The sequence below is a fragment of the Rosa rugosa genome, chromosome 2, assembly GCF_958449725.1.
Source record: "Rosa rugosa chromosome 2, drRosRugo1.1, whole genome shotgun sequence".
In the NCBI taxonomy this organism is placed as follows: Eukaryota; Viridiplantae; Streptophyta; class Magnoliopsida; order Rosales; family Rosaceae; genus Rosa; species Rosa rugosa.
The window spans coordinates 53550756-53577391 of NC_084821.1; the positions used below are offsets into that span (position 1 = coordinate 53550756).

The 26636-nt window shown below is 37.5% G+C and overlaps 4 protein-coding genes across 6 annotated transcripts; all 4 read left to right on the forward strand.

The window, feature by feature from the left end:
* The first annotated feature begins 138 nt into the window (after positions 1-138).
* LOC133734672 (uncharacterized) lies at positions 139-2195 on the forward strand. 3 transcript variants are annotated; one of them, XR_009858509.1, is made up of 6 exons: positions 154-650; positions 946-1018; positions 1115-1213; positions 1340-1472; positions 1565-1663; positions 1748-2195. XR_009858509.1 is itself a non-coding variant. In XM_062162292.1 (5 exons), exons 1-4 carry the CDS (start codon positions 531-533, stop codon positions 1585-1587), a joined length of 375 nt encoding a protein of 124 aa, XP_062018276.1. In that variant the 5' UTR covers positions 139-530; the 3' UTR covers positions 1588-1663; positions 1748-2195. The 3 variants fall into 3 exon arrangements, 1 of the variants encoding a protein (XP_062018276.1); XR_009858510.1 differs by having other exon boundaries at positions 156-650; positions 946-1011; XM_062162292.1 differs by lacking the exon at positions 946-1018 and having other exon boundaries at positions 139-650.
* A 1844-nt stretch (positions 2196-4039) lies between these two features.
* On the forward strand, positions 4040-4835 carry LOC133733557 (kunitz type trypsin inhibitor 104-like). Its single transcript, XM_062161188.1, has one exon. It carries the CDS (start codon positions 4089-4091, stop codon positions 4707-4709), a length of 621 nt encoding a protein of 206 aa, XP_062017172.1. The 5' UTR covers positions 4040-4088; the 3' UTR covers positions 4710-4835.
* A 945-nt stretch (positions 4836-5780) lies between these two features.
* Positions 5781-9564, forward strand: LOC133728345 (protein SRG1-like). Its single transcript, XM_062155762.1, has 4 exons — positions 5781-6352; positions 8299-8546; positions 8628-8955; positions 9069-9564. Exons 1-4 carry the CDS (start codon positions 6053-6055, stop codon positions 9309-9311), a joined length of 1119 nt encoding a protein of 372 aa, XP_062011746.1. The 5' UTR covers positions 5781-6052; the 3' UTR covers positions 9312-9564.
* Positions 9565-21621: 12057 nt separating this feature from the next.
* Positions 21622-24413, forward strand: LOC133728344 (protein SRG1-like). Its single transcript, XM_062155761.1, has 4 exons — positions 21622-22156; positions 22386-22633; positions 22756-23080; positions 23168-24413. Exons 1-4 carry the CDS (start codon positions 21845-21847, stop codon positions 23408-23410), a joined length of 1128 nt encoding a protein of 375 aa, XP_062011745.1. The 5' UTR covers positions 21622-21844; the 3' UTR covers positions 23411-24413.
* Positions 24414-26636: the final 2223 nt, after the last annotated feature.

The following is a 26636-nucleotide window of genomic DNA, read 5'->3' on the forward strand; positions in this document are numbered from 1 at the left end:
TTTGAATACTGTGAAATCAAATATAATGATCATTGCGTTTGCAAACATAAAGAAGTTTTACTCAAGGGTAATGACCGTTATCTTATCAGATTTGATGGACTATGGTATTGGTTTTTTAATAGCTTTAGAAACTCAAAAGATAAATCACTTCTCTAAACTAATATGTTCTCATTGAGCTTCAATTTTTCTGTGAAGTGAAATTTTTTTGGTGCATGGTTTCTTTAGAGCATAATTTCATTCCCTATTATTGTTGCCAATATATTAGGTTTGACTATTAACAATGCATGTTGCTATATTCAACTATCTTTATATTCATCAATATACAGAAAAGAGTTTCTCATGAAAATCATCTTCATATTTCTGTAACAGAACTCTCTGAGATGGGATCCTTATATTAGTTCTAATTTCAATGTCTTTTCAATATAGATTATTTGTTAAGCTGTATTGTTTCAAAGTTTCTAATCATATACTTGGAATTCTGTAATTGCACGTAGAAATGCTTTGTGGGAGATTTGGCATGCTGGTCCTATATGGGTTTGAGAAAGCTAATTAACCATCAAAAGTGCAGGCAGTCATATATCTTTCTTGCATCTTTGGTTCTCGGATTTGCCTGTGTAATTCATCAAGTGCAAGAGGCCTCCAAGTACAAGGTAGAATTTGGATCTATTCCTGTTTTATGGTTTCTTCATTTTCTGGACACTCTAATCTTTGTTTGCTGACTATACAAAAGAGTATTGTATGTGGGGTCAAGCAATATATCTGAGTTTTCAATTAATATTTCGACTCTAGCAAAGTATCCCACAAGGCTCAATTTTAGATCAGACTATATTACTGCATTTGTAGAAGCTGGGGAACTCACCTGGACACCCTTTGTTGTTATACTATACCTCTGATTCGGTGTCTCTTTTTATAGTTGACTCAAGTAACTTATATCTTTATTTTTAGGCCCTTCACTGTCATCAAAAACAGGAAGTCTTTGTTTGAAGATTTAGAAGCACATTACTAATACAAGTAAGAGGTTGTTATACATAGATTTAGTTACCAACTTTGCTTACCCTACGATAGTCATTCTGTGATCAACTCTGTTTCTAACAATAGTCTCTTTGTCAAACAGGTGTTAAGAAGCTTCACATCTCAGGCATTGAAAACTTCCAGAATGCACAGTATTAGTTGTGTCACCTATGAAGCCAGATTCCTCTGCTTCAACAATTCTGTAAGTTCCATGCTTGGGTCAACAACATGAGTTATTTAATGATTAAATAAATTGGGGTATTGGTAAACTGACAGAATCGGGTATACCCAGTCAGTGTCATTAATGGTGTATAATTATGTTTTATAGGTAGACATGAGGAAGGCGAATATGGATTTTTTGCATCCATGTACTGCTAATAGAGTAACTGAGCTTCCCGGGTTTAAAGATGAAGTTCATATCAGTGTATACCCATCCTCTTCACTCCCTCATGTTTATCAGTGTATGTGTTCCCCATCTAGCTAACTATTCATATTTGCATTTTTCTAGTTCAGGCAAGGTTTATTAGGTACTGAAAATATTTATTTCTTTCAGGGCATTCCGGAGCAGATGGGTGATAAGACTTGTGGATATTGGATTATGCATTACATGAGGGATATAGTAGAGGACAAAAACCAAGAGTGGAGTGCTAAGGTAATCAGTAACTAATTTATTGTACTAGTGATTTATTGGATTAATTATCCATTGTGATGCATAACTAAGCTTCTGTCCTTGCAGTGGGAAAGAAAAGCAAATCACTATTACACAATGGAGAATGTTGATGTTGTCCGGGCAGAGTGGGCAAAGTATGTTATGAAGTTCAAAGATAACTAGTGCATGTGTAGGTTTATTAACTAGTGCATCAACTTTTGGACATGGATAGTTGATATATATATATATATATATATATATATATATATAGGCCAGATTTTGATTGCAGTACTGCTAGCTATTTTGCTATGTTGTTTAGTTGGTTGCCCACATTGTGTTGTGCTTCTGGCTTATTAGCAAGCAGTACTGCATGCATATATTTTGGTGGCTGCCCAGTTTAGTATATATGGGCCGTTTAGAACTGATGTTGATGATTAGAACTGTGATGTTGATGATTAGGTTCTGATGTTGATGATTAGAACTATGTACATGAGACAATGGTGGATTAATGGAAATTGCAATGAATGATTTTGGATGTGGATTTCATGGTTTCAGAAATAGCCAATTTTAATTTCCAGAATGCATGCATACCAATTGTACAGGGGACTACTAAAATGTGTCATTACAAACTGCAAGCTACAACAAAAGCACACCAAAATGTGTGGTTGCAAATTTTAACGTACTATTAGTGGTCCTTGTTATATTCAGACCACAAAAATTTGTCGTCTAAATAATCTCAAACGACAGTAAATTGTCGTCGTAATGAAATTGACATAACAGAAATCTATTGTCTAAACCATTTCCCAACATCACATATGTATAATTGAAAAATCTTTCACACAACACTTAAATGTCATACAAATCAACCATAGAACGACACTTAATTGTCCTCTGATACACTTTACGACCACATATAATTGTCGTGTAAAGTAAATTAGCACAACCTTTAAGTGTTGTTGTATGAGAGAAGACACTACATAGGAGTCTTCATATTTCTTATTTAAGGGCATTCAGACCACACAAATAAGTCTTGCAATATGCTTCACAGAATAGTATTTCAAAAAATATGTCATTGTTTTGTTTATCAGACAATACAAAACCGTTGTTTGAATGCTTTTAAAGAAACAGATCACAATGTTCCCAAAATGCAAAACTCATCAGACGACACATTTTTTATGTCGTCTGAAAATTCAGACGACAGAACTCTTCTGTCGTTCGATACGCCCAAGACACGACATCGTACTAGACGACACATTTTCGTTCGTTCAGACGACAGAACAGTTCTGTCGTCTGAAGGCCTTTTTGACATAGTGAAAGCTTTCAATATTCAAGTTAATTTCATGCTCACAAGTTTCTCTAAAGCAGTTAAAACTTAAAAAATTATTTTAACTAGTCAATTCTAAAATTCCCTCCATCAGTATTATTTATCTAGTTTAACTAGCTTTCGATTTAGTGTATTGAAAAATTATACAAAACAAATTAGACAAGAATATTTCAAGTTTAGCTAAAATATAATAGGAGCCGCTCAGTATCATTTGGTTTAGTAACATAAGTCTCATTTTCGTAAGTAAGAGGTCATGAGTTCGACTCACAATAGGCTAATTGTTGTATATGACTTCTTGATTTGATAAAAAAAAATATAAAAAAAAATTTAGTAGGAGCTTACACCTAAAAAAATTAAAAAGTAAAGAGGCGTTGAAAATTAAGTTTTGTAAACATACAGTATTCTGCAATACACAGCTATGGAATCGAGATAAAAAGATTTTTTTTGTTTTTTGTTTTTTTTTTGAAGATGCTGGCGTGGTGGATGAGGCAAAAGTGTCAAAGCCAAATCTAATATAATGACTTCAGACATTGAATTGTTATGTGGATGCTGGTTTTTTTTTTTGAATAAATGTGGATGCTGGTTAGGATACGTACGTAAGCTCTAGAACTAATTAGCTAATTAGCTAACCGACACAGAACTAATTAGCTCATCAAATATACTACGGTTTGAAATATTCTACAAATTAATGACCTTTGTTTGTTCTACATAATAGTTCAGACATTTCTTTGAATGACCGATTGAATATGAAACCCTAAAACTAAATTCAAACAACGTGTATATATAATTCTAGATGATCAGCAATCAAAGTCCAAAATGTCTACTGTACGTTATATATGTTGGTACATATCCGTACGCACGCTGAGCCTTTAATTTTGACATTTTCCTTTCCTGGTTCAGTAATTCAAGGTCTTATTGTTCACGTAAGAGAAATATAGCATCCTCTAATGGATTAGACGAGTTGACTTTCATCTTCTACGTCCAAGTCGATCTGAAGCTATGACGCCTCTATAAATACCTTGCATGGGCAAGGCACAGTGAAACACAGACAAAAAAACAATATTCATTTGCAAAACTCAACAAATCGTAATTTCTTATATCGAGATGAAGTCCATGAATTTGATCGGAAGCTTGAGCTGTTGCATGTGGCTAGTGATGGCCATGGCAACCGCAGCCCAAGATAGCGCTCCAGTGCTCGACACCTCTGGGCAGGCTCTTCAATCCGGTGTAGACTACTACATCAAACCCGCCATCACCGACAACGGCGGCCGTTTCACTTTGATCAACCGAAATGACTCCTGTCCTTTGTATGTTGGTCAAGAAAACACCTCAGGCCCCAAGGGCTACCCGGTGACCTTTGCACCTTTCGCAGAGGGTGAGACGGTGGTAAGAGTGGGTAGGGATCAGAAGATCACATTCTCTGCATCCACAATCTGTGTGCAATCGACTGCATGGAAGGTGGGTGAGACTCAGTCCGAGACCCAAAGGAGATTGATTGTCACCGGAATTGATCAAAACGAAGGCCTACCAGGTCCGGCCGGAAACTACTTCAGGATTAATAAACAGGCAGATCATGATGGCGTCTACAACCTGCAGTGGTGCCCTACAGAAGTGTGCCCGACATGCAGGTTCATTTGCGGAGATGTGGGTGCTTTGGTTGAGAATGACAAGAGGCTGTTGGCCTTGGATGGTTCTGTGCTTCCTGTTGTCTTCGAGAAGGCTTAAGTATCCATTCCAAAGTTTATTATGAATAACCGGTCCAGCTGAACTAGCTTGGTACGTAGACTCATGATGATGAGTATGTTGCATATAAATTTGTTAATTATAAATAACTTACTGGTGCAACTAAAATGATGTGTGATATATAGTTGTGAATTCAAATTTGTACTTTTATGTTAAAGGAATGAAATACTGCGTTATCATAAATTTCCACTGACCATGGATATGTAAGGTACGTCGTCTTCATCAACTTTAATAAACAAGAAAACGATGAAGATGAACGAGGTTTGTCATCAGTTTCATTAGACCCTGCGTGCGTCGACGACTTTATGATTTTAAATTGATCTCCACTAACACCAAGCATAAAGAAATTGAACTGGTGATTTTCCATATATTGATTGATGAAGATGATCATGACGGCATATCTGCAAAAATATAAAATATTCCACCACGTTTTTGCTGCTCTCTTTTAAGTTTTGCATAAAACTAGCATATCCGAACAAACTCTCTCGATACGCAAATATTTTGTATTGGTAATAATTCATGAGCTAGCCAACCCCTTTTTCTTCAAACTCCACCAATTTAGCTATCTAACTTTCCAACAAATGGACCGTCTGATGGATAATTGCTGTATTCAACAAGTAAACACTCTCTCGATCTGATCAACAACTGTTAAATTTTGATGGCGAACTAATTTATTTTTGTTTTTCTTATTGTTCTTCATAATTAAATTTTGTTTTTGTGAGACATAAGCCCACATATTTGTTGTCTTATATAACTCTTTTTTTTTTTATCGCATTAATAACTTATAATTATAACAATTAGTATTTCGTGAGTCAAACTCACTACCTCAGACATATGAATGGAAGACTGATGTCACTAGACCAAATGCCAACATATATATATATATATATATATATATATATATATATATATATATATATATATATTAATGTTAACTAGAACTCTTAAAAACCGTCAATAAACAAAACCCACAGAGTGTTATTAAATTACTTTCTGTTTTAATTTTAATTTGCATTTTAAATTATATGGACAAGTGTGTAATCTGATTAAATGCTACATGTATGGTTGAGATTGCACTAAGATGTTGCATCAGGGTTGACATAAGCCACCACAACCACAACAAGAGATTGTAGATCTGATCGAGTTTGAGAAACAATAAAGCTGCAACATTTAGCCTTTCTCTTTTCTCTCTTGCCTCTTTTCTTCTGTGAACCTATGATCATCATTATGCGATTGTAGTTGAATCAGTGCAATTAGGGGATTAGTGGGCTGTCTTGTTAAAAGAAAAAGAGATTAGTGGACTGATATTTAACAAGATATCCAACATGGAGAAAAAGGAAGATAGCAGCAGCTGGGTGTATGGTGGTTCTCATCTTGTTCCTTGTGTTCAAGAATTAGCTAAAAATCCCATAACCACCATTCCACCGAGATACCTACAGCAAGATTACAATGATGATGATGCTCAAGACCAACTGAACAAGATCAATACCAATGAGATGCGCAGTTCTGTACAACCTGAAATACCATTCATTGACTTCAAGAAACTGCTCTCCCAGCAAGAATCAAACAATTTTGATGAACTATCTAGGCTCCACTTAGCTTGCAAAGAGTGGGGTTTCTTCCAGGTACTACTGCATGTAAATTATATTAAATTAAACATGCGTTTAGAAATATTCACGTACCAATACTTTTGTTGATAATACCTGCTTTCCTAAATATTTGAGATCGAGTGTCTAATAACACTATCAGAAAGATCACCTTGCTTAAGACACCCCGCATGGTTTACAAATAAGAAAATTGAAATTCAAAACCCGTAGAATCACCTACACAAAATTACTACCCCTATACAATATGGATAATTCTTATGTTCACCCCTTGGGTGAATGCGTATATTCACCCTCTCTTGTGATTACTCATAATAACTTTATAATTTTCTAATCCAACCATTCATGTTGTATAACGTAACACAAAGATTAGCTCTGTAAAAAATCAATTAAATTGAAGACCTTTTAGTTATTCATTTCTTTGAAATACATGGACGGTTCATCATAATAGTAGTATGTGTTGTTAGAACCATCCATTTGTTTGATTCAATTAGATAATTAAAAGATTTCCGATTCGATTGATTTTTTATAATGATGATCTTTAAAGGCTAATTTATAATATGGATCGTTGGATAATAAATTTATTAAGTAAAAGTATGTTAATCAACAATGGAGGTGAATATGCTCATTCACCCTACGGGTGAACCTAAAAATTGTCCGTTATTTATATAAGGATAGATGATTACTATTAATTTAAAAAGAATTTTATGTTTTTTTTGCTATAAGTATTCCTTTTTGACGAAGATACTTTTATGACTTCAAGCTTTTAAAAAGACATTAAGAAATTGGAGATCAAGTGATCTCAAGATAAGTACATACTTGGATTAGATTGTGCATGCAGATGAAGATCGAGATCATGATTGAAAGGGTAATGGATATGCCTATAGAAGACGATCATGATCTACATGAAAGTTGTTTTCTACCAAACTCTCTCAGAATGCCTTTTTAAGTAATAGTAACCTTAAATAATACTTGCTTCAAAATGAATACAAATATACACCAAATGTACGTGGTGTATTGCAAAAAATTAAGGACAAGCTTCCATTCAGTTTAGGTACAAAGAAAAACCAAATGACTTTAAAAGCATATTTTGAGAAAGAGTTGAATTGAGAAAAAAAATTGCAAAGTAAAAAGTCTCTTAATATGCTTCTAATGAAAGTCGTTTGCCTAAAGAATTTTATGAAAAATTTTAAATTTATATATTTGCTGAGCCTAACAGATTTTATGAAAAATTAGTTTTTTTATGTATTTAACAAAGTTATTATTTTAGTACACTGGTCCGAATTGGGATCATAAGATTTTATTATATAATCGAGGTTATTAATCAAACATCATTTATCAAGGTTTATCTGTAAGTTTGCAAGTTATATATGAGCTCACATAAGAGATAATTAGGGACTATAAGCACATGTGAATCTGATTACTAAGAATAAATGCATAGTTTTAAATTGGTGTAATTTCAGACTTTAAATTTAATACATGTGGTTGAAATTTATATATTCCTCACAGTGCCTTAAAACTGTCCATTAGGTAAGTCGAACTAAGTTATATATTATTTTAATATCGATTCATGCTTGCCTTTTCAGTTAAGAATTTTTAACTGATGATTTCAATATAAAATTACTCAAAGTTAGCAATTCCTTGTCGGTTTATACAAGCTTTTGACACCAAAAGTAGGCCTTACTTTATCAGAGTTGATAGAGATCATTGTCATTGTAATAAAGAATTTAGAAACCATAATGTTTTTGTCAATTGGTATTAAAGAGGAGAATTGGAATTTAAAATCTCATAAGTAAAGGGAATTACGTACGGGAATAAATACCCAGGTGACTAAAACTACCACCTAATTCTCATATACAATTATACACCATTATACTTTTTTGGACAACATATATATAGTATATCACTTTAACAAAAAGCAAGAAACCAATCACTGACGGCATAGTACTTCTAATTATATTTTGTAGCTGGTAAACCATGGTGTGAGCTCTTCTTTGATGGAGAAAATGAAGACAGAAATTCAAGACTTCTTCAACCTCCCGATAGAGGAGAAGAAAAGGTTTTGGCAGCATCCAGGAGACGTGGAGGGTTTTGGACAGGCCTTTGTCGTTTCTGAAGAGCAAAAACTTGATTGGGCTGACATTTTCTTCCTCACCACCCTTCCTGTCCAGATGAGGAAGCCTCACTTATTCCCGGAGCTCCCTACTCCTTTCAAGTCCTCTCTCTCTCTCTCTCTCTCTCTCTCTCTCTCTCTCTCTCTCCCGCAAAGAAACTTACTTTTTACATGTACATGCAGAGACACCTTGGAGATTTACTCAATGGAATTGGAAAACCTAGCCATGGCTATCCTAACCCAAATGGAAAATGCTTTAAAAATTGAAGCCAAGGAATTGACCAAGTCGTTTGTAGGTGGAATGCAATCCATGAGGATGAACTATTATCCTCCATGTCCACAGCCGGAGAAAGTCATCGGCCTTACTCCTCATTCGGACGCCGTAGGTCTAACCATCCTCCTGCAAGTCAATGAAATATTGGAAGGTCTCCAAGTCAAGAAGGATGGGATTTGGTTTCCTGTTAAGCCACTTCCAGATGCCTTCATTGTCAACGTCGGAGACATTTTAGAGGTAATCAAGTTTTTCCCTAACCCTATTAACTATACGTGCATACTGTATATTACTTGAATATAGTTGAATGAGAGTTGTTCACTTGCTTGAAACCTAACATAAATTAATGGTAGATTCAAACAAATGGAACTTATCGTAGCAGCGAGCATCGAGCAATTGTCAACTCTAAAAAAGAAAGACTGTCAATCGCGACATTTTACAGCCCGAGACTTGATGGCGAAATTTGTCCAGAACCTAGCTTGATCACTGAAGAAACACATGCTGCATATACAAGCATCGGAGTGCAAGATTTCTTCACAGCCTTATTTGCACGTAAGCTTCAAGGAAAATCCTTTCTTGATGATCTTAGATTATAAATTAGGTTCATCAAGATCTCAATAATAAGTTAAGAATATCAGGAAGAATATTGTGTGTTCAGTTTGTGAGATTGGAATATATTTTGCGACCATGCTGGCATTGGCATGAAATATAATTAATTATATCCAAAACTTCTGCTATATCCACATGTATGTTATCATTGTCATGCACATAGAAATATGACTACCAAACTTATAAACGGTTAAGTCAGAATATTTTCAACGTAATTAAGTACGATGTTAGAGTAAGGTGTGATGTTAGAGTAAGGTGTTTTGTGTTAATCACCTCTTTATGGGGTAGATAGGTCTATATTGAGTGATTTATTTCCCTTGTAAGGCGTGATTGCTTAAGTGATAATGCATGACTAAAGATCTTTGGAGGTTAGGAAACCTTCTAGAACGCGGTTACTTGTTCTCCTTCAATTTTGGTAGATATTGACTTTTAGGCTTTTAGCAGCTTTCCTACTTTCGGATAACCCGTCGGCTGCCCAGCTGTGACTTGGGCACCACAGCCTTGCTAGTTTGGTATTGGGTGCGGTATAAACCGGGTATGTATGTATATATGTATGTAATTAAGGGATTTCTTGTGAGACTCACTTTTCGATCGCATTTCGACATCTCGACCGTCCAATTTTTAGGTCCTATTGTATAAATCACTTTTACAAATTTTCAGCCAAATTGATGATCGTTAAGGTATCGAACTAGATTAAATTAATTGGTGAACCAAATCTATCCAACATGAACCTTTTATGTTTATAATTATAATTGGAGCTGCCCCTTTCAATCCCTAAACATGAACCTTTTATGTTTATAATTATAATTGGAGCTGCCCCTTTCAATCCCTACTTCCTGTCCCAACCGGAGCGGTCGGGTCGGGTCGGGGCTCTACGCTTTTTCTTTCTGTGTGGAGAGAAGGTATTATAATACCAAAAGGTGTTGGGCCTTGAGTAATTTTGTAAATTGCAATGTTGCCTTAATAATTATCAATTTGGATAAAAATTTATAGAGGTGATCTACTCATATAGGCCTAAAAACTAAACGGTTGAGATGTGGATATGTGATCGAAAAGTGGGTCTAATAACTGATCCCTTAAAATAGTTAAAAAAAAAAAAAAAAAAGTCACTCCTGACTTCACCACATCTTCTGGCTGAGAGATCTGTCACTAGAAGTGCCATGTACGTACACACACATATTAATATTCTTGACATGGGTATATAATTGCATCTTTTCGGATCAATTACTTGGTATTTCTATCAAGATCTACAAAAATTTTGTATTATTTTTCTATGTTTGTTGAAAGGAAAGTGGAACATAAAAATATTCAAAACTTTGGGAGAACACACATCTCTAACAGTGATAGCCATTTCACAAATTAAATGATGTAAAAGTGTAATATTAATGAGTAGTTACTTTTCTATTTTGTATTGCTTGCTAGAACATTTAATACAATTCTGTCATCTTTCTCTCAAAAAAAAAAAAATTTTGAGCAGTTACTTTTCAGAGTTCCACCAAACCAGTGTTAGTAGTGAAATTTTAATATTTTATTACAGTCAAATTAAATTCCAAATAGAGACAAAATAAAATAAAGTTTATTTAATTAACAAACCAAACTTTTTAAATAGTGGTGGCCACTTTTCAAAAGTAATAAAATGGGGAAATGATCATTTACCCAATTTTAGCTTAAAATTTGCCCACTTGCTCCACTAACAGTTTTTTAACCCCATTTACCCAAAACACTCTAAGAGATTATTTCCCTAATACCCAATTAATTCTTTTTTATTTATTTTTGGGACTTTTTTGCCCTCTCCTTCTTTCTCACTTAGAGGGAGAAGTCATCCTCCACCTTGCCGGACTCCGGTGACCAATGGCCGGCCGCCGACTCCGGTGATGGGAATCCGGCGACCGGTGACCGGAATCCAGCGCCCGTTCACAGGAATCCCGAATCCGGCTACCGGACTAGTGACCGGATTCCGGAGTCTGATTTTATTGCCCCCTAATAATACCCAATAACCATATTATTGCCCCCCAATAACAAGTTTATTAGGGATCAATAATTAGTGAAAAATGAAGATGTTTTTAATTTTGAAAGTTTTAGTAGGTTTATCCAAATAAATAATCTTATTATCACCCCTCAATAATCTTATTATTGCCCCGTAATAATCTTATTATTGCCCAATAAATATTTTATTGCCCCCCAATAATCTTATTATTATCTTCCAATAATCGTTTTATTGCCTACTAATGATCTTATTATTGCCCAACCAAATCATAATAAACAAAACAATAACTTCTAGCAACATCCCATATTGAAATCGGCCAATTTTTTGGAGAAACAAATCACCGCAATCATAGCCCAGATACAACATTTGCTTACCCCTCTTCTTGTAACATAAAATAAAGTCACTGATAAAGCCCTGCTTGTAACATAAAATAAAGCCACTGATACCCAGTAAACTAATTCCAAAGTAAGTGCCTTTATACACCTTCATTATTCTAATCACAATGAAACCCAGATACTTCTTCAATAAAGCAACTCATTACCGCCACCTGCCCCTCGCTCACACTGCGTGTGGTCGTGTACAGTCTCCATAAGCACGGGTCCCACATCAAAATGTGTACAATCTCCTCAAACCAGTGTACTCAGCAAAGAAAACCAAACTCACACCATCTCTACTCTCAGCTAAGAAAACCAAACCAGCTCTACCTCAGATGAATAGCTCCAATTACCAGCTCTCAGACTCCAACCAGAAAAGCCTCGAATCAGTCTCCTCCATCAACAAGCCCGGGTCGTCTTCCTTATCTGACACGAGCCTCAATTTCGCTTATCTCTACTCTCAGCTGCGACGACGACGACGAGTGGTGGTGGGAGTAGATCTTCCCCATGAGCGACGCCTGTGTCATACGCCGGTGGGAGTAGATTGGAGATCTGGCAGGAAGGGGAGGAAGGAGATGTGGGCTTCGTGCTCTGGTTCTGCAGCTGCCATGGCATAGAGAGAGAGAGAGAGAGAGAGTCTGAGACAAGTTGAGAGAGAGAGAAATCGGTGAGGGGGAGGAGAGAGAAAATAGCACTACAACAATTTTCCCCAAAGCACACTGATTTGAATTAGTCCCTATTGGGACAAAGCACACTGAAAAGAGTGGCTAATGGCATTAGCCACTATGCAGCAACTAATGAGATATCAGTCCCCTCTATTGTAGGTGCTATTGGGACAAAGCACACTGATAAAACATCAGTGGCATACCAACACCCAATGCAGCAAACCACCTTTTTCTTTCCCACTATTATTGAATCAGTGTGTTTTCTCAATGCCACCAATATCAGTGGCAAAACTGGGAGTATATATAAAAAGAAATAACAATTTGGTCTACCTACAACCATGTATTTCTAAAATGTACTGTACAAATCGTATACAATTTCAAGTAAAATACAACATTAACAAAAAAAAAACTTAAATCTCTTCATGTTCCTCTATGGCTGCATCTGGTTACATCCAGCAACTATGCTTTCTGTCAGTTTCATAACTTTTATGAGAATGTTGCAATTCCACCCTGAGATACAAAAAGTAGATTATAATTTAATAACCTGGATGTTAGTATTGAAATTGAAATGTCTTCTACTTTACTGTTAAGTACTAGTCTCTTAAGATGGATAGCAAAATCTGCACTGATTTAACTATAAAGAACTACCCATATTTCAATTTGATGCAACAGTGCAGAAACAATCTTTAACAAAATATGTAAAACCAACACAAAGCAGGATTAATTGACAGAAGTGAACTGAAAGACAGCGTAGTGTTGAGTCACAAATAACTTATGCAATTGTGCCCCATAATTATGAAAATTGATTTGTCTTCCATGCTATTTTGACCTTTTTAATCCATTTCCTTTTATTTGTAGGAAACCTTGCATTGATAATAAAATGACTATTTGAGGCTTGAAATGCGGAGATTTGAAGCTAGGAGAAGAAGACACGGAGATTGGAAGAAAATTGCAAATCGACTTTTCCGGCGACTTTTCCGGCGACTTTTCCGGCGAGCCGCCACTCATGGAGGGTATTTTCTCCAGCAAAGGAGGACCATGGTGATGAGAATCTCCCATCACTTGAAATTCAAATATCTCCCTTCACCTTGTCCTTTTGTCACCTTGCCAATTTGGGACCATTTGGGGGACAATGGTGTAAGAGCATCTCTTGCACACTTTGGGACCATAGAGGACACACATAGCTGATCAAAGAGAGGCAAGAGACCAATTCTTCAGCATTCTTGACTCCATTCAATCATCTTCATCCTATCTAAGATCCATTTTCTCTGTAGGGAAGAAACCACCATTTCCACCACTAAAACCACCATCTCCACCTCTAAAACCTCCATTTCCACCACTAAAACCACCATTTCCTCCACCACTCAACACCACAACTCACCTTAGAGATCCCAAATTTCACTATTCTTACCAATATCAAGAGCTTAGAGCAAGGAGAAGGAGGTGACTACCACCACATCATGTTCTTGGAGACCCATCTCCACCACCTCTTCCGGCATCATCAATAGTCACCCTTTACTCTCTATCTCTTTATGTATTTGATGTTTAATAGAATGTTGAAGCTTGTGTATCTAACTATGTGTGAGTAGTGAACTAGTTGGGGCTAGGGTTGAAAGCCTTAGCCAAACTTGCTTGTATTGATGCTTTTGTTTATAAATTGATGCAAATTCATGTTGTCATTCTCACATGCTAAGTCAATAGTTGAATGCATTACTTAGATCTAATCAATTTGAGTTATGTGTTTGCCATGACATGAAGTTTTTCCTAGAGATTGATTACCTTTGGGCAAAGAGGGAGCATGAAAGCACACCATGTGTGCATGTGAGGGTGGTGAGCTAAAATCACCTAGAGATAGGATTGGTTTGCTTGCTTGGTCACCTAAACTCTAAGCTTTATGCATTTAGGGGCAAAGGATTGAGACCTATCCGGTAATTGAATTTGTCTCTAGGTAGTTAGCTCTAGACTTATCCGGTTAGAGTTAATAAAATGAAAGGGGTTTAAGCCTTAGTAGTCCTATCCGGATGCTAAGAGGGTAGTTGGACAATTAGTTTTGCATCATTCATATTCAATTGCTTTAATGCTTGCAAGGGAGGCAAAAGGTGAAACCCGATGCCCTAACTCCCATCCATTTGATAACAACTTGTTTAGTTTAGCTTAGTTTATTTTACTTGCTTTCATAGTTTCAATTTGAATAGAAACCAATCTCAAAATCAAAATCAAATCTCTACACACCATCTTGCACATACTCACCATGAACTTTGGTTCACTTGTGAGCCTTTGTTTGTGATTGCACATTTGCATATTCTTCTAGTTTTTCCTTAGGTTTTCCCTAGCTAGGAAAGGATTTACCAATCCTCGTGGGTTCGACATCCTTACTTAATCCCCTATTCTATAACTTGTACCTCTTGCACTTGAGGGTGGCTTCAATGCTAACACCTAGACTAGACCAGTCCCTTATACAAATTTAAACACACACACACACACACACACACACACACACAATATATAAATATTAAGTAGCACAAGTGTCCATAACTCAAGAGAATTAACATTCAAAAAGAGAACAGTTCTACATGCCAAAATGAAAGAGCTGTGTTGTTCTAGATACTTGATGCTAGTCACAAAGCTTGAAGAAAGCTTACCCAGTGCAGATTCTTATGACTTGTTAATGTGGTCATAAGCAGCATCTTGGTTGTAAGGTTTGAAGCCAGATTACATATCTTCCTGGTGGTTACAAGATTATCCTTATCACCACTGAATGCAAGGTTTGGTTCCAAATCTATGCAAGGCCTGTGGAGCAAACCGCAAGGTGCAGTAAAGCAAATAGAGCTGCAATAAACACCATTGAAGCTCAGAATGCCATGAGGATTCCCATCGTGTATACTAAAGGCATTTTATAAATAAATAAAAAAACCAGGCTCTCACATGATAGTTCAAACTCCCTTAATATATTCCAACGGCTGATATATAAAATTGGGTAACGAGACAAATATAATAACCTGTGCCAACCTCCCAATTGCAAAAGGCAACATCTCCCTGACCTGTGAATCAGGTGACTGGAGCATCTTAATCAATGGTTGTATTGCAGCCCTTTGAATAACTTGTGCCTGCACCAACATATTGGTTATTTACAACAGAGTAAGCCTGAAATAGGTGATCTAACCAAAAAGGTATTTCATTCCACCTTGCAATCTGAATCAGCTATAGCAAACTGACGAAGTAACAAACTTAATAAGAGTTCAGAAATTAATACAATTGTAAAACCGGGAATTTGAGTTAATAGGTATCTTTTTCATTTTCATTTCCCCTTTGATACAGTAAACTAAGTTATGTATAACAGAGATCTAATATATGCCAAAGTTATGATTAGTTCATGCTTCAGGTCTTTTGTTGACATGAAAGGCATGTTCTAGATTTAAGAGAGTAATTATACCATTAGGAGAACTTACATGAAATTGAGAAAGAATTTGGCATCAGTGAACACTCCCAAATCCGCCAGGCTGAGATTACCTGCAATCTACATGTTCTACTTCCCATAGAGCTCGGTATTGCCTCGCCACAATCTGAATCAAAAACAAAATCCCTCAATGCACATTCACAAGCAGATAAACACAAAAATTCTACCTAACTTTCATAAGCAAAACAATGCCTTGATTCAACTCGAAACACCATACAAAAGGATATGACGTGCACAGAAAAAAGGGAAATGGGTCAAAACAAACAAAAAACAAAAAAAAAGTTTGCAACTTTATACTTATCTCTATGTTCTAATAAGTGGAAAGCAATGTCAAAACTTTCAATCACAATCAAGCCTCACACACTCAAAATAATCCCAACAAAAACAAAATCCCAGATTCATATAATTTCCAAACGATCAACAAAAAACAAGGAAACATCTTTACTCATCTCTCAAGCGAAACCAATTACCAACCCTTCTTTAATTCCTATACTTGATCATGCAACAAAAAAAAAAACTTGATTTGACTACACAACTCAACAACCGGTCGCTGCCCAGAAACGAATGAGAATTGAGAAGCAAAGTATATCCATCAATCTCTACAACTCGGGATTCCAATTTCAATAAGCATTCTCAATCAATCAGAAGAATCACATAATTTGGGTTCTAATAGTTATCCAGAAAAGTAAATAGCACCAATTCAGCGGAAGATTTTCAAGTTTGGATTATCTATTGGTTCAATTCAAATTCGGCTTAAAAAAAAGGTAAGGAAAATCCGAAGACAAAACCCGAATATTATATGATTCTAATTGTAATTGTTAGGGTTTGAGAGAGAGGAATAGAGAGAGTACCTTTGGTGAGAGCTTGAACAGAACTAGGTAGAGAGAATCCGAAGAGAGAGAGAGAGAGGGCTTGTAGATTATCCTGATATCTCATTTACCCACATAAACAAAATTCCATCAGACTAGACCAGTCAAGATCTACAACATGCAAGCCTAAAGATTGAAACTTTAAAAACATCAGAGAAGAGAAACAAGAACGTTAATGCGAACACCTAAGCTATAGGCTCAGGCCCACTCCCCTGCCCCATCGAACGCCTTCGATGCCTCGTAGATCCAAACCGCCGTCGTCGTCAGAGAACACTACAACAGATCCGCCACTCCACCCTAAGTCTTCATATACCTTTACTAGGTCGAGAGAAGATAGTCCGCAACCATTCGCGTGTCTCGCCGAGTTCAGACGCGCAACCAGTCACCCAGAAGAGAAAATACTAGAGAGGAGAGAGATCAGGAATCGAACTAAAGTGAGGGAAGAAAAAACTAGATCTTTTGCACTCTGAAGGGGAGAAAGAGAGAGACAGAGGGGAAGAAAAACTAGATCTGGTTTTCGAGTTCAGCTCGAGTCTCAATAGAGATTAGAAGGAAAGGGACCTTGTGTCAATTGAGCGTTCGATCAGCTCTTCACTGATCCGACGGCTATCATAGATGGACGTAGCTGATAAAAAGAATTAAAAGCATGTGTGTCAGTCCTCTAGATACATATTTGACAGTTTTGACCCCATTAACAGTGTCATACGGATTAAACAACTAATATTTTGCATCTACTGTGTACTATACACACTGATGATCAGTGAGAGGGAAAAATCTTCCACCAATGTTTTATATCAGTGTTAAACTATTCATTTTGGGACTGATGACTTTTTAGTGGCTAAAAAAAGGGTGCTAATGGGAAAGTTTGTTGTAGTGTAGATCGAAGAGAGAGTTTGAGAGAGAGAGAGTCTGAGAAGAGATGTAATTTAATTAAAATAGGGGCAAAACTGTCGATGGATGTTAGATTGGGTAAATTGGGTTAAAAAAATCTTAGTGGAGTAAGTGGGCAATTTTTAAGCTGAAAATGGATAAGTGGTCACGGGCCCCCAATTAAAAGTATATTTTAATTGGACCAATGTATTGGAGATGCTTAAGAGTGTGTTTGGATGAGGGAAAAAATGATGGAATTTAATTGAAAGTGAGGATTTCATAATTCATATAAGCTAATTCCCTCGTTTGGCATTATCAGATTGGAAATTTTAAATTTCTCTGTGGAAAAAAACGAAGGAATTCATTATTTAAATTCCCGACTTCAATTTCCACCAAAATAGATGTCATTTATGAATTCCTTTGCAGTATTCAATTTTCATTTCCAAAACAAGGCTTTTTTCTATTTTATTTTTTTATTTGTTTTAAACTTTCTTAATTTATTACACATTTCAAATCTTAAATAGATACAACCAAACAACAGAAATTGTAATTAATGGAATTTTAGATTGATGGAGTTAAAGATTCCATCATTTATAAATTTCTATGGATTTCATAATTTTCTCATCCAAACGCACCTTAAGAGTTCATGATTCAAAATCTCAAATTAAAATAAAAAAGATAAGAAGATGAAAGAGCAAAACATCAGCAATATTTAATGTTACAACTTATGAAAAATTGTCACTACATCGTATTTCATTTTTTTAAAAAAAGGGGCTAGTGCGGCTGCTCTCAAGTCTTGATTAATGAAATTGCAGAATACAAGGGAGGACGTAGAACCTGACCAGATTACAATAAGCATAAAGAGAACATCCTGAAATAAAATAAGGATTCTCCACAAAAACTATGTATTCTAACAAGCACCAATTAACAAATAGTGCACGCATGAGTGCATGATTACTCCATTTGCTTTGACATAGCAGTGACATACCGGAATTATAACTTTATCACAAATAAACATGATTACAAATAGCACAGTGATTACACGCATTTTTATGCATGTAATTGTATCTAAAACATTATAAATAAGTTAATCCTCAAGTAAATTATTATGTAATTAATCTATTTATATTTATCTTGTAGGAAATAAGTGGAGTTGCGGAAACCGATAGAAAATTGGAGCAAATTAGAGTTTCTGACAAAAAGTCATCACCGAGTCAACAGTGATCGATGACATGAAGGGAGCGGAATCCAAAACTACAATATTGCATGCGGTGGTGCCGTAGAATTGTAAAAATCGAAGATAGAAGAAGAAATGCAATTTAATTAATTAAGATAATTAATCAGATGATTAATTGCTTAATTAATTAGCAAGGCACTAGCAGCCAACTTAATTAAACTTAATCATTGTTTAATTAAGCATGGCTAGTATGAGAAACACGTGCAACAGCCTTGGTTTCTTTCTTCTTGTGTATTGGACCACACAAATGCTGACACGTGGCTGCTCTCCTCCTTGTTTTTTACACACATCAGCCCTTATTCTCTTCTTCTGATGCAAAAGCATAGCCAGCACCTCATATATATATAGACCACGACCTATTTTTCCAGAGACCCCTTCAACAGCGCCGCACAGCAACTTTGGGGAGGGTTGCTGCCCTCTCCCTCCTTCCCTTCCATTTCTCTTATTTTCTTTACTTTTGTTGTGGGTATTTGGAGGATTTCTCACTCAAGCTTCAATGAATCATCATCAAGAGCACCACACTTCTATTTTGGGTAGTTGGGTGAAGAAATTACTTGGTTCATACTAGCTCATAGCTAGAAGTGACCAAGCTAACTCTCCCCTCTCTTCCTTATTATCTATTCCTTAATTTTATTTGCTATTGATGATGTATTTGACTAGGGATAGTGAGTAGTTCAATTTTGGGAGTTAGGGTTGAGAAGCCCTAACTCATCTTGTATAAATATTGATGCTTTAATTTTAATAAATGCAATTTCCATTGTGTATGCTTTAAATCCGAATTTATTGGTCCTTAGAAGCATGTTTTTAGGCTTTGTCAACCTTTGAAATTATGTTGTGGGCAATTGTGATGAATAGATTGATAAATTGACAACTTATTAGTCTTGTGGCATCTAGGATTTAAGTGTGGTGACCATTAGCTAGCTTAATTGTAGCTAAGCTTGCTTGGGTCTCTATTATCTTGCTCTCTAGGCCTCTAATTTTGGATATTGCGGCCTTAACCGGCGTAATGCCCAAATTAGAGAGTTGATTGTGGCCCTAACCGGCATAATCGATACACCGAAAGGATAATTGATTTAGTAGCCTTAACCGGTACTAGATACGGGACTTGACACATATAGGAAATGCATGCATTTGTAAAATTGGCATTGATATTTGCAAGATAGTTAGTGTGAATCACCGGACACTCCCATGTTCCCATTAATTTGAAAACCCAAATTTAATTTTCTAGTTCGTTAATTAGTTGTTTAGTTTACTTTTCGGTTGCGTTTAATTTAGTTGATTCCCAATTCAAAACCCCCTACAAATTTCGACTCATTTGTGCATATTCACCACTAGGCTTTTAGTTTTGATTAGGCTTTGGTGAAAACCAAAGCCGAGCATTGCTAAGGCTTGGTGCCTTAGATTAGCCTTTTTATTCATTTTTTTTTTTTTTTTTTTGTTTGCTTAGTGACTTTAGTTCCGACCAACCCAAGGATTGTGGGTTAGCCACTAATCCCCATGGTACGATAAACTTGGGCATAATATTTCCCTATCTTGACAATGATACGTACGCTTGCGTAAACGTATCCAAGTCACACAGTTTTTCCACTATGTTGCCGCACGGAAATAAATCCGGCAACACTCAATTTCATTCTGTTACTAGTAGGTTGCGTCCATTTGATCAAGCAAATAGTTCGCCGTCTCTCTAGGCTAGACAAGACACATTGAGTGTGCATACCTTGACAAAGCTCACGTCGCCCTACCCAAAAATAGTAGAGACTTATTACCGACATAGATCCACGTCATACTAAAAGTAAAAAGCAGTTTACAATAAAAGAAAAATAACAAGGGTCCAAGGCCCAAGCCTAGACCCAAATATCACCAAGCCCAAGTCTAGGTTGAACACTGCAGCAGCCATGACGCCAACAGTTTTCCTGCATCTCCCGCACAGTCCCACCACTGGCGGCAGTGACGCCGCCTACAGCATCACGCCAACTAAAGGCGCCGCCGCATCCCAGATTGGATCCAAACCACCCAAGCCACCCCAGATCGGATTCAAACCATCCAAACCGGATCAAATCCATCCAACCCGATCTGATCAAAGTAGGTCTCAACGCTGCCATCACACCGTCATCACTACCCGGCAACCTCTGATCCCTCGACACCACCTCGAACTGGCCACTTGCCAGACCGACCGCGATCCTCTCTGGTGTATAGCGACATCAGCCCCGCCTTCCGGCCATCAGACCACCACTGCTGTTTTCCGTCGAAACCATCCAGCGCCCTAGATTGCGGCACCATCACCTTGCAGCCCCTTCTTCGACCGGACCACCTACATCCAGATACTACGTATTTTGTGCATCCCTCTACGTATTTTGTACATCCCTCTAGCCTGTCATGACTCTGTGCATGGTTCACCAAGCGGCCTCCCCTCTCAAGCTCTAAATCGTATTTTGTTATGTCAAACTAGGAAAATCACCTTAGATTGCTATTCCAAATCAAATAATTATCCCAATGTCCTACATATTACTGCTACATCGGATATTGTTATGTTAGACTAGAAAGATCATCTTAGATTTTAGGCCATTCAAAAATCAATTTTTGGTCATATGTCCAATTACTCCTACATCCGGTTCTGTACCGTTAATTATGAAATCACCTTAAATTTTAGGTCATTCGAAAATTAGTATGAATGAAATTTAAGACAAATTACTAATTTGTCTTACAAAATTCGTAAAAGCATCTCTCTAGTAAATTTGTGAAGTATCTAATTTAATTGACAAGTATCCTTGTGCAGATCGACAAGTATGCTTGTCGTGATGTTATACAAAACGACTAAACAAACCACTAGATGGAATCTCCCCTGGAGCAACCAGCACCAAATAGATATATATACTCTATCTGTTGACCTTGAGAATTGCGAATGAATTTGCATTTTCAGTCTTTAGCTCTTTCTTTTGATTATCTCTTCCTTATCTCTCAAGTCTCAATTAACAATTAACCCAGGGTTTTGGTGCCCATCATTTATATTCTTGTTAACACGAGGAACCCCTCGGGAAAAGAAATTAACAGGGCAAAAGCCATGGAAATAGTAAAGGAAGAGAGCAGCAGCTGGGTATGCGGTGTTTCTCATCTTGTTCCTTCTGTTCAAGAATTAGCCAAGAAGCCCATAACCACCCTTCCACCCAGATATATACAGCAAGATCTCGATGATGGTGATGCTCGAGACCAAAAAAACAAGATCGATTCCGACGACGCGTGCAGTTCTGTACAACCTGAAATACCAACCATCAACTTCAAGAAACTGCTTTCCAGGAAAGAATCGAACAGTTCTCATGATTCTGATGAACTAGCTAGGCTCCACTTGGCTTGCAAAGAGTGGGGTTTCTTCCAGGTACCTCAAGTTTAGAGTTCAGAAAGTATTTAAATTCCTTTTTCTTCAATACATTCATGTACCAATACTTCTATTGATGAAAGGTATCATTTGAATGTATATGGGGTTAAACACCTGAACTTAACCGTTTATTTTGGATATTTTGGACAAAGTATCAGTATATCACTTCAAAATAAGCTAGAAAGCAATCATTGACCGTAGAGTGCTTTTAATTGTATGTTGCAAGCAGTTGGTAAACCATGGGGTGAGCTCTTCTTTGTTGGAGAAAATTAAGACAGAAATTCAAGACTTCTTCAACCTCTCGGTAGAGGAGAAGAAAAGGTTATGGCAGCATCCAGAAGAAATGGAGGGTTTTGGACAACTCTTTGTCGTTTCTGAAGAGCAAAAACTTGATTGGGCTGACGTTTTCTTCCTCACCACCCTTCCTGTCCAGATGAGGAAGCCTCACTTATTCCCGGAGCTCCCTACTCCTTTCAAGTTCTCTCTCTCTCTCTCTCTCTCGCTGCGTGTGCATATTAAATTAGGCTACTATTGATGAATGATGATCTAGGTGCGTGACTATTTACAAAGAAACTTACATATATATGTTACATGAACAGAGACACCTTGGAGATTTACTCATTGGAACTGAACAACCTAGCCATGGCTATCCTGACACAAATGGAAAATGCTTTAAAAATTGATGCCAAGGAATTGACCGAGTTATTTGAAGATGGAATGCAATCCATGAGGATGAACTATTATCCTCCATGTCCTCAGCCGGAGAAAGTCATCGGCTTTACTCCACATTCGGACGCCTCAGGCCTCACCATCCTCCTGCAAGTCAATGAAATTGAAGGTCTCCAAATCAAGAAGGACGGGATTTGGGTTCCCGTTAAGCCACTTCCTGATGCCTTTATTGTTAACATCGGAGACGCTTTGGAGGTAATCAACTTCTTAATTACTTAACGCTATTACCTACTTGAATGAGAAATATTCACTAGCTTTAAATATAAATTGAACTAATGGCAGATTAAAACAAATGGGACTTATCGTAGCATTGAGCATCGAGCAATTGTAAACTCCGAAAAAGAAAGACTCTCAATCGCGACATTTTGCAACCCGAGATTTGATGGTGAAATTGGACCAGCCTCTAGCTTGATCACGGAACAAACACCTGCTGCATATACAAGAATCGGAGTGCAAGACTACACCAAAGCCTTTTTTGCACGTAAGCTTCAAGGAAAATCTTTTCTTGATGATCTCAAAGTATAAATTAAGTTCTTCGGGTACCTAATATGTTAAGATCATCAAGATGAATATTGTGTACTCTACTGAATAGTCTAGAATTAACAGTCAAAGTGTAAATGGTCTCTCCTCTGACTCTCGCAAGAGAGGCTTTTCGATCCGCGGCGGTTTATTTGGTCCGGTGGCGGCTCTGTTCCTTTGACAGAGAAGGGGGTCCCTTCTCCTCTTCCTCGTCTGATTTGCGGTGGTGACGGCGGGTTAGTTTGTCGGTATTACCTAAACATAGGCTTTTGCCTTTTTCTCATTGCTGCTGTTGTTGGTTGTGTTGGCGGTGATAGACTCGTGGCCGATCGGATCTTGGATCATAGTTGGCTGGAACGAGGGCAGGGGTCGCCTCGTCCTGCGGTGGTGGCTGGTTTAATAACAAAGATGTCGTGTGGGGTCATACCCTTTGATGGCTATGCTGGAGATCGAGGGGCTGGTTTAGGGCTGGAGTGACCTCAGATTGGAAACTCTTGTGCTGACCTCCCTCTCGTCCAGAACAGACAGATTTGGAAGAAGTGGGCTGCGTGGCCACCGGCGGCATCTTTGGCTAGGGCTTGCTCTGGGAGCTCTGACTGGGTCTGGGCTCAGCTGGGCTTGGCCCGGGTCTGCTAGGGTTTCTCTCTTTTAGGCCTTGGCAGGGTGGGCCTGGTCTAACTGGGTTCATAGAACTATTAGTTATTTATTTTTTAAGATAGTATTGGGTTCATATCTTTTTTCATGAAAAGATGATGGGCCTTATTTTTTCTTTTTTTGAGAGAAGAGTTCGCAAAAATCTAGTAACTCTGAGGAACATTTTAATCATATTTCGGAGTACTAGGTTTTTGTTAGAATAAAGGTGCGTGAATTTTCTAAAAAGTGGGTGTACTGGAGGTATCCTGGATCTTATTCTTTTTTAGGATAGGTTTTAGGGTTCTCTAAGGAACAATTCTTTATGTCAACCCCTCAAGGGTGTTTCGTTTTTGTATTGCTTGCTGAATCTATTTAATGGGATGACCTCTTTGATAATATATATATATATATATATATATATATATATGAGAAAATTAGATAAAAAAACCCAAAAAACAAAGCTCCTATTAAGAAAAACTCATCCCTATATTTTCTTTTAATCTACACCCAATTCACATAATTGAACATTCCTTATAGGTTTTAAATCTCTATAATTAACATTTTTCACATTTTTTAGTTTGACTTTTTTGTCATTCTGATTGAATAAATAAAATATTCCTCAAATATAGCTGTTGATTATTTTTTGAATTTAAATATTTAGAATTTAATACAATCAATTTAATCATTGATTTTCTCTTATTTAAAACGATTAATTGCCTTAATTATCCTATATTTCTTCTTTTCCGATGTGATCTATATATTTGCTATTGTGATCTTAGAAAAAACCCTAAAGGCTCTCACGGCCGCCCAACCCCTAGAAACCCTAGCTCCTAATTCCGGCCTCTGTGTCGGCCTTTCTGCAGCCAAATCAACCGGATTTCCGCCGGCCTCACTACCTAGCATGTCTAATATTGACTCTGTCACCAGAAGTTTCGCCACTTCGCTCGCCATTGCGAGCAATGATGTGGTTGACATCTCTGCTATGTCGGATGGAGGTGCGCAGCGAACATCGCAGTTCTATCTCCTTGCATGGCCGCTCTCCCCAAAACCGACAACAGCCATGGACCTGAGACGTCATTTCAGGCGTGTTTGGGTACTGAACCAGGGTTTTACCGTCCAACAAAGGACTCCAACTCGGTTCTTGTTCTCTTTTGACCTTCGCAGTGACTGCAGGAAGGTGATGATGGGGGGGGCCTTGGAGTTTTGGCCGAGCTCTGGTCGTGATGCAGCCATATGATGGTATTGCTCCGCTGCAATCAATACCAATGCAAGACCTATTCTTCTGGGTTCGCATAACAAATATGCCACCGGCATATGAACAACGGAAAACTATTGCCAATGTAGCCTCTGTTGCAGGGAAGTACCTGGACATCGATGGAAAGTTGTTTGATGCTACGGGAGAGATTAGGGTTCGTGTCTCCCATTCAATCTTGAAGCCTTTCTTCCGACAAAAACCCTAAAGTTTGCTCGAGGGGTTGAGCAGGAGGTACAATTTCTGTTTGAAAATCTAGTAGGCGAGTGTGATATTTGTGCTCGTGTTTTCCATGAGAATGGTCCATGCAAGCCAGATACTGTACCATCTAGTGTCAAGACTGTTGAGCAATCTGTGGCCCGAAAGCTCGAGCTCACTAATCAGTTTCTGGGATTCCATGGTCCTCAGTTCAAGGAAGGGACTTTCAGGTTTCGGGGCATCACTACTCCTATCCTGCCACCAGTGGGGCGTTCCCTGTTTGGTGGTGTTGAGTCCAGCAGGCCTCGGCGACCGGTGATCATCAGGAATGCTGAATCAAGGGTAGCCAGTGATGAGAATTCCCGTGCTATTGTGCCGGTTGAGACTGAGAGCCAGGCTAAACGAGGTAGACCTTTTCCCTCCCCACACAAATTGCAATTTTTGATGTCTGACTTACTTGAAGGTAAAACCAGTCCGGTTGCTTCTGCAAAGAAAGTGAAGATGCCTGAATTTTCTTCTAAATTCAGTGCTAAGTCTCTGGGCCTTGTGGAAAGCCCTGGAGGTATGTTGGTGCCGGCTGAGGTCATGATGCCAGTACTTGAGCTGCCGGGGACAAAGAAGAAGAAAGGAAGGCCTTTGGGATCTAAAAATAAAAATCCAAAGACAAAGAAGGTCTCTGCTGAGGAGGTCATGACAGTGCTGTACTCGGGTACACCCCCAAGCCCTAGTTTGAAGGGCAAGGAAAAGATCTGGATGGCTGTGGTAGGAGCCTATTTACTATGTCTCTCTATTTTTTCATAGTTTATAGGCTCACTTTTAAATAAGTGAGCGGTTAGTTCGAATATAGATGGTCTGTCTCTATGTATCAAAGTAGTTCTCTTACTACAACTTCTTGATCTGTCTAGTTGAAGGCAGCAGAAGGATATGTAATGGCCACCTTGGCATGCGTTAATGAAATCCACATTTCCCTCAAAAAAAAAAAAAATATTTGCTATTGTGTATCATCAGATTCTGTTATATTCCTATTATATAAATATTTCTCTTTCTCGACATGATTAAACATCCTCTCATTAAGGTATGTAATTTTGCTTATCCATTCTAATAGGTGTAGTTATACAATCATTCCATATTCATTAATTTTGTAAAATG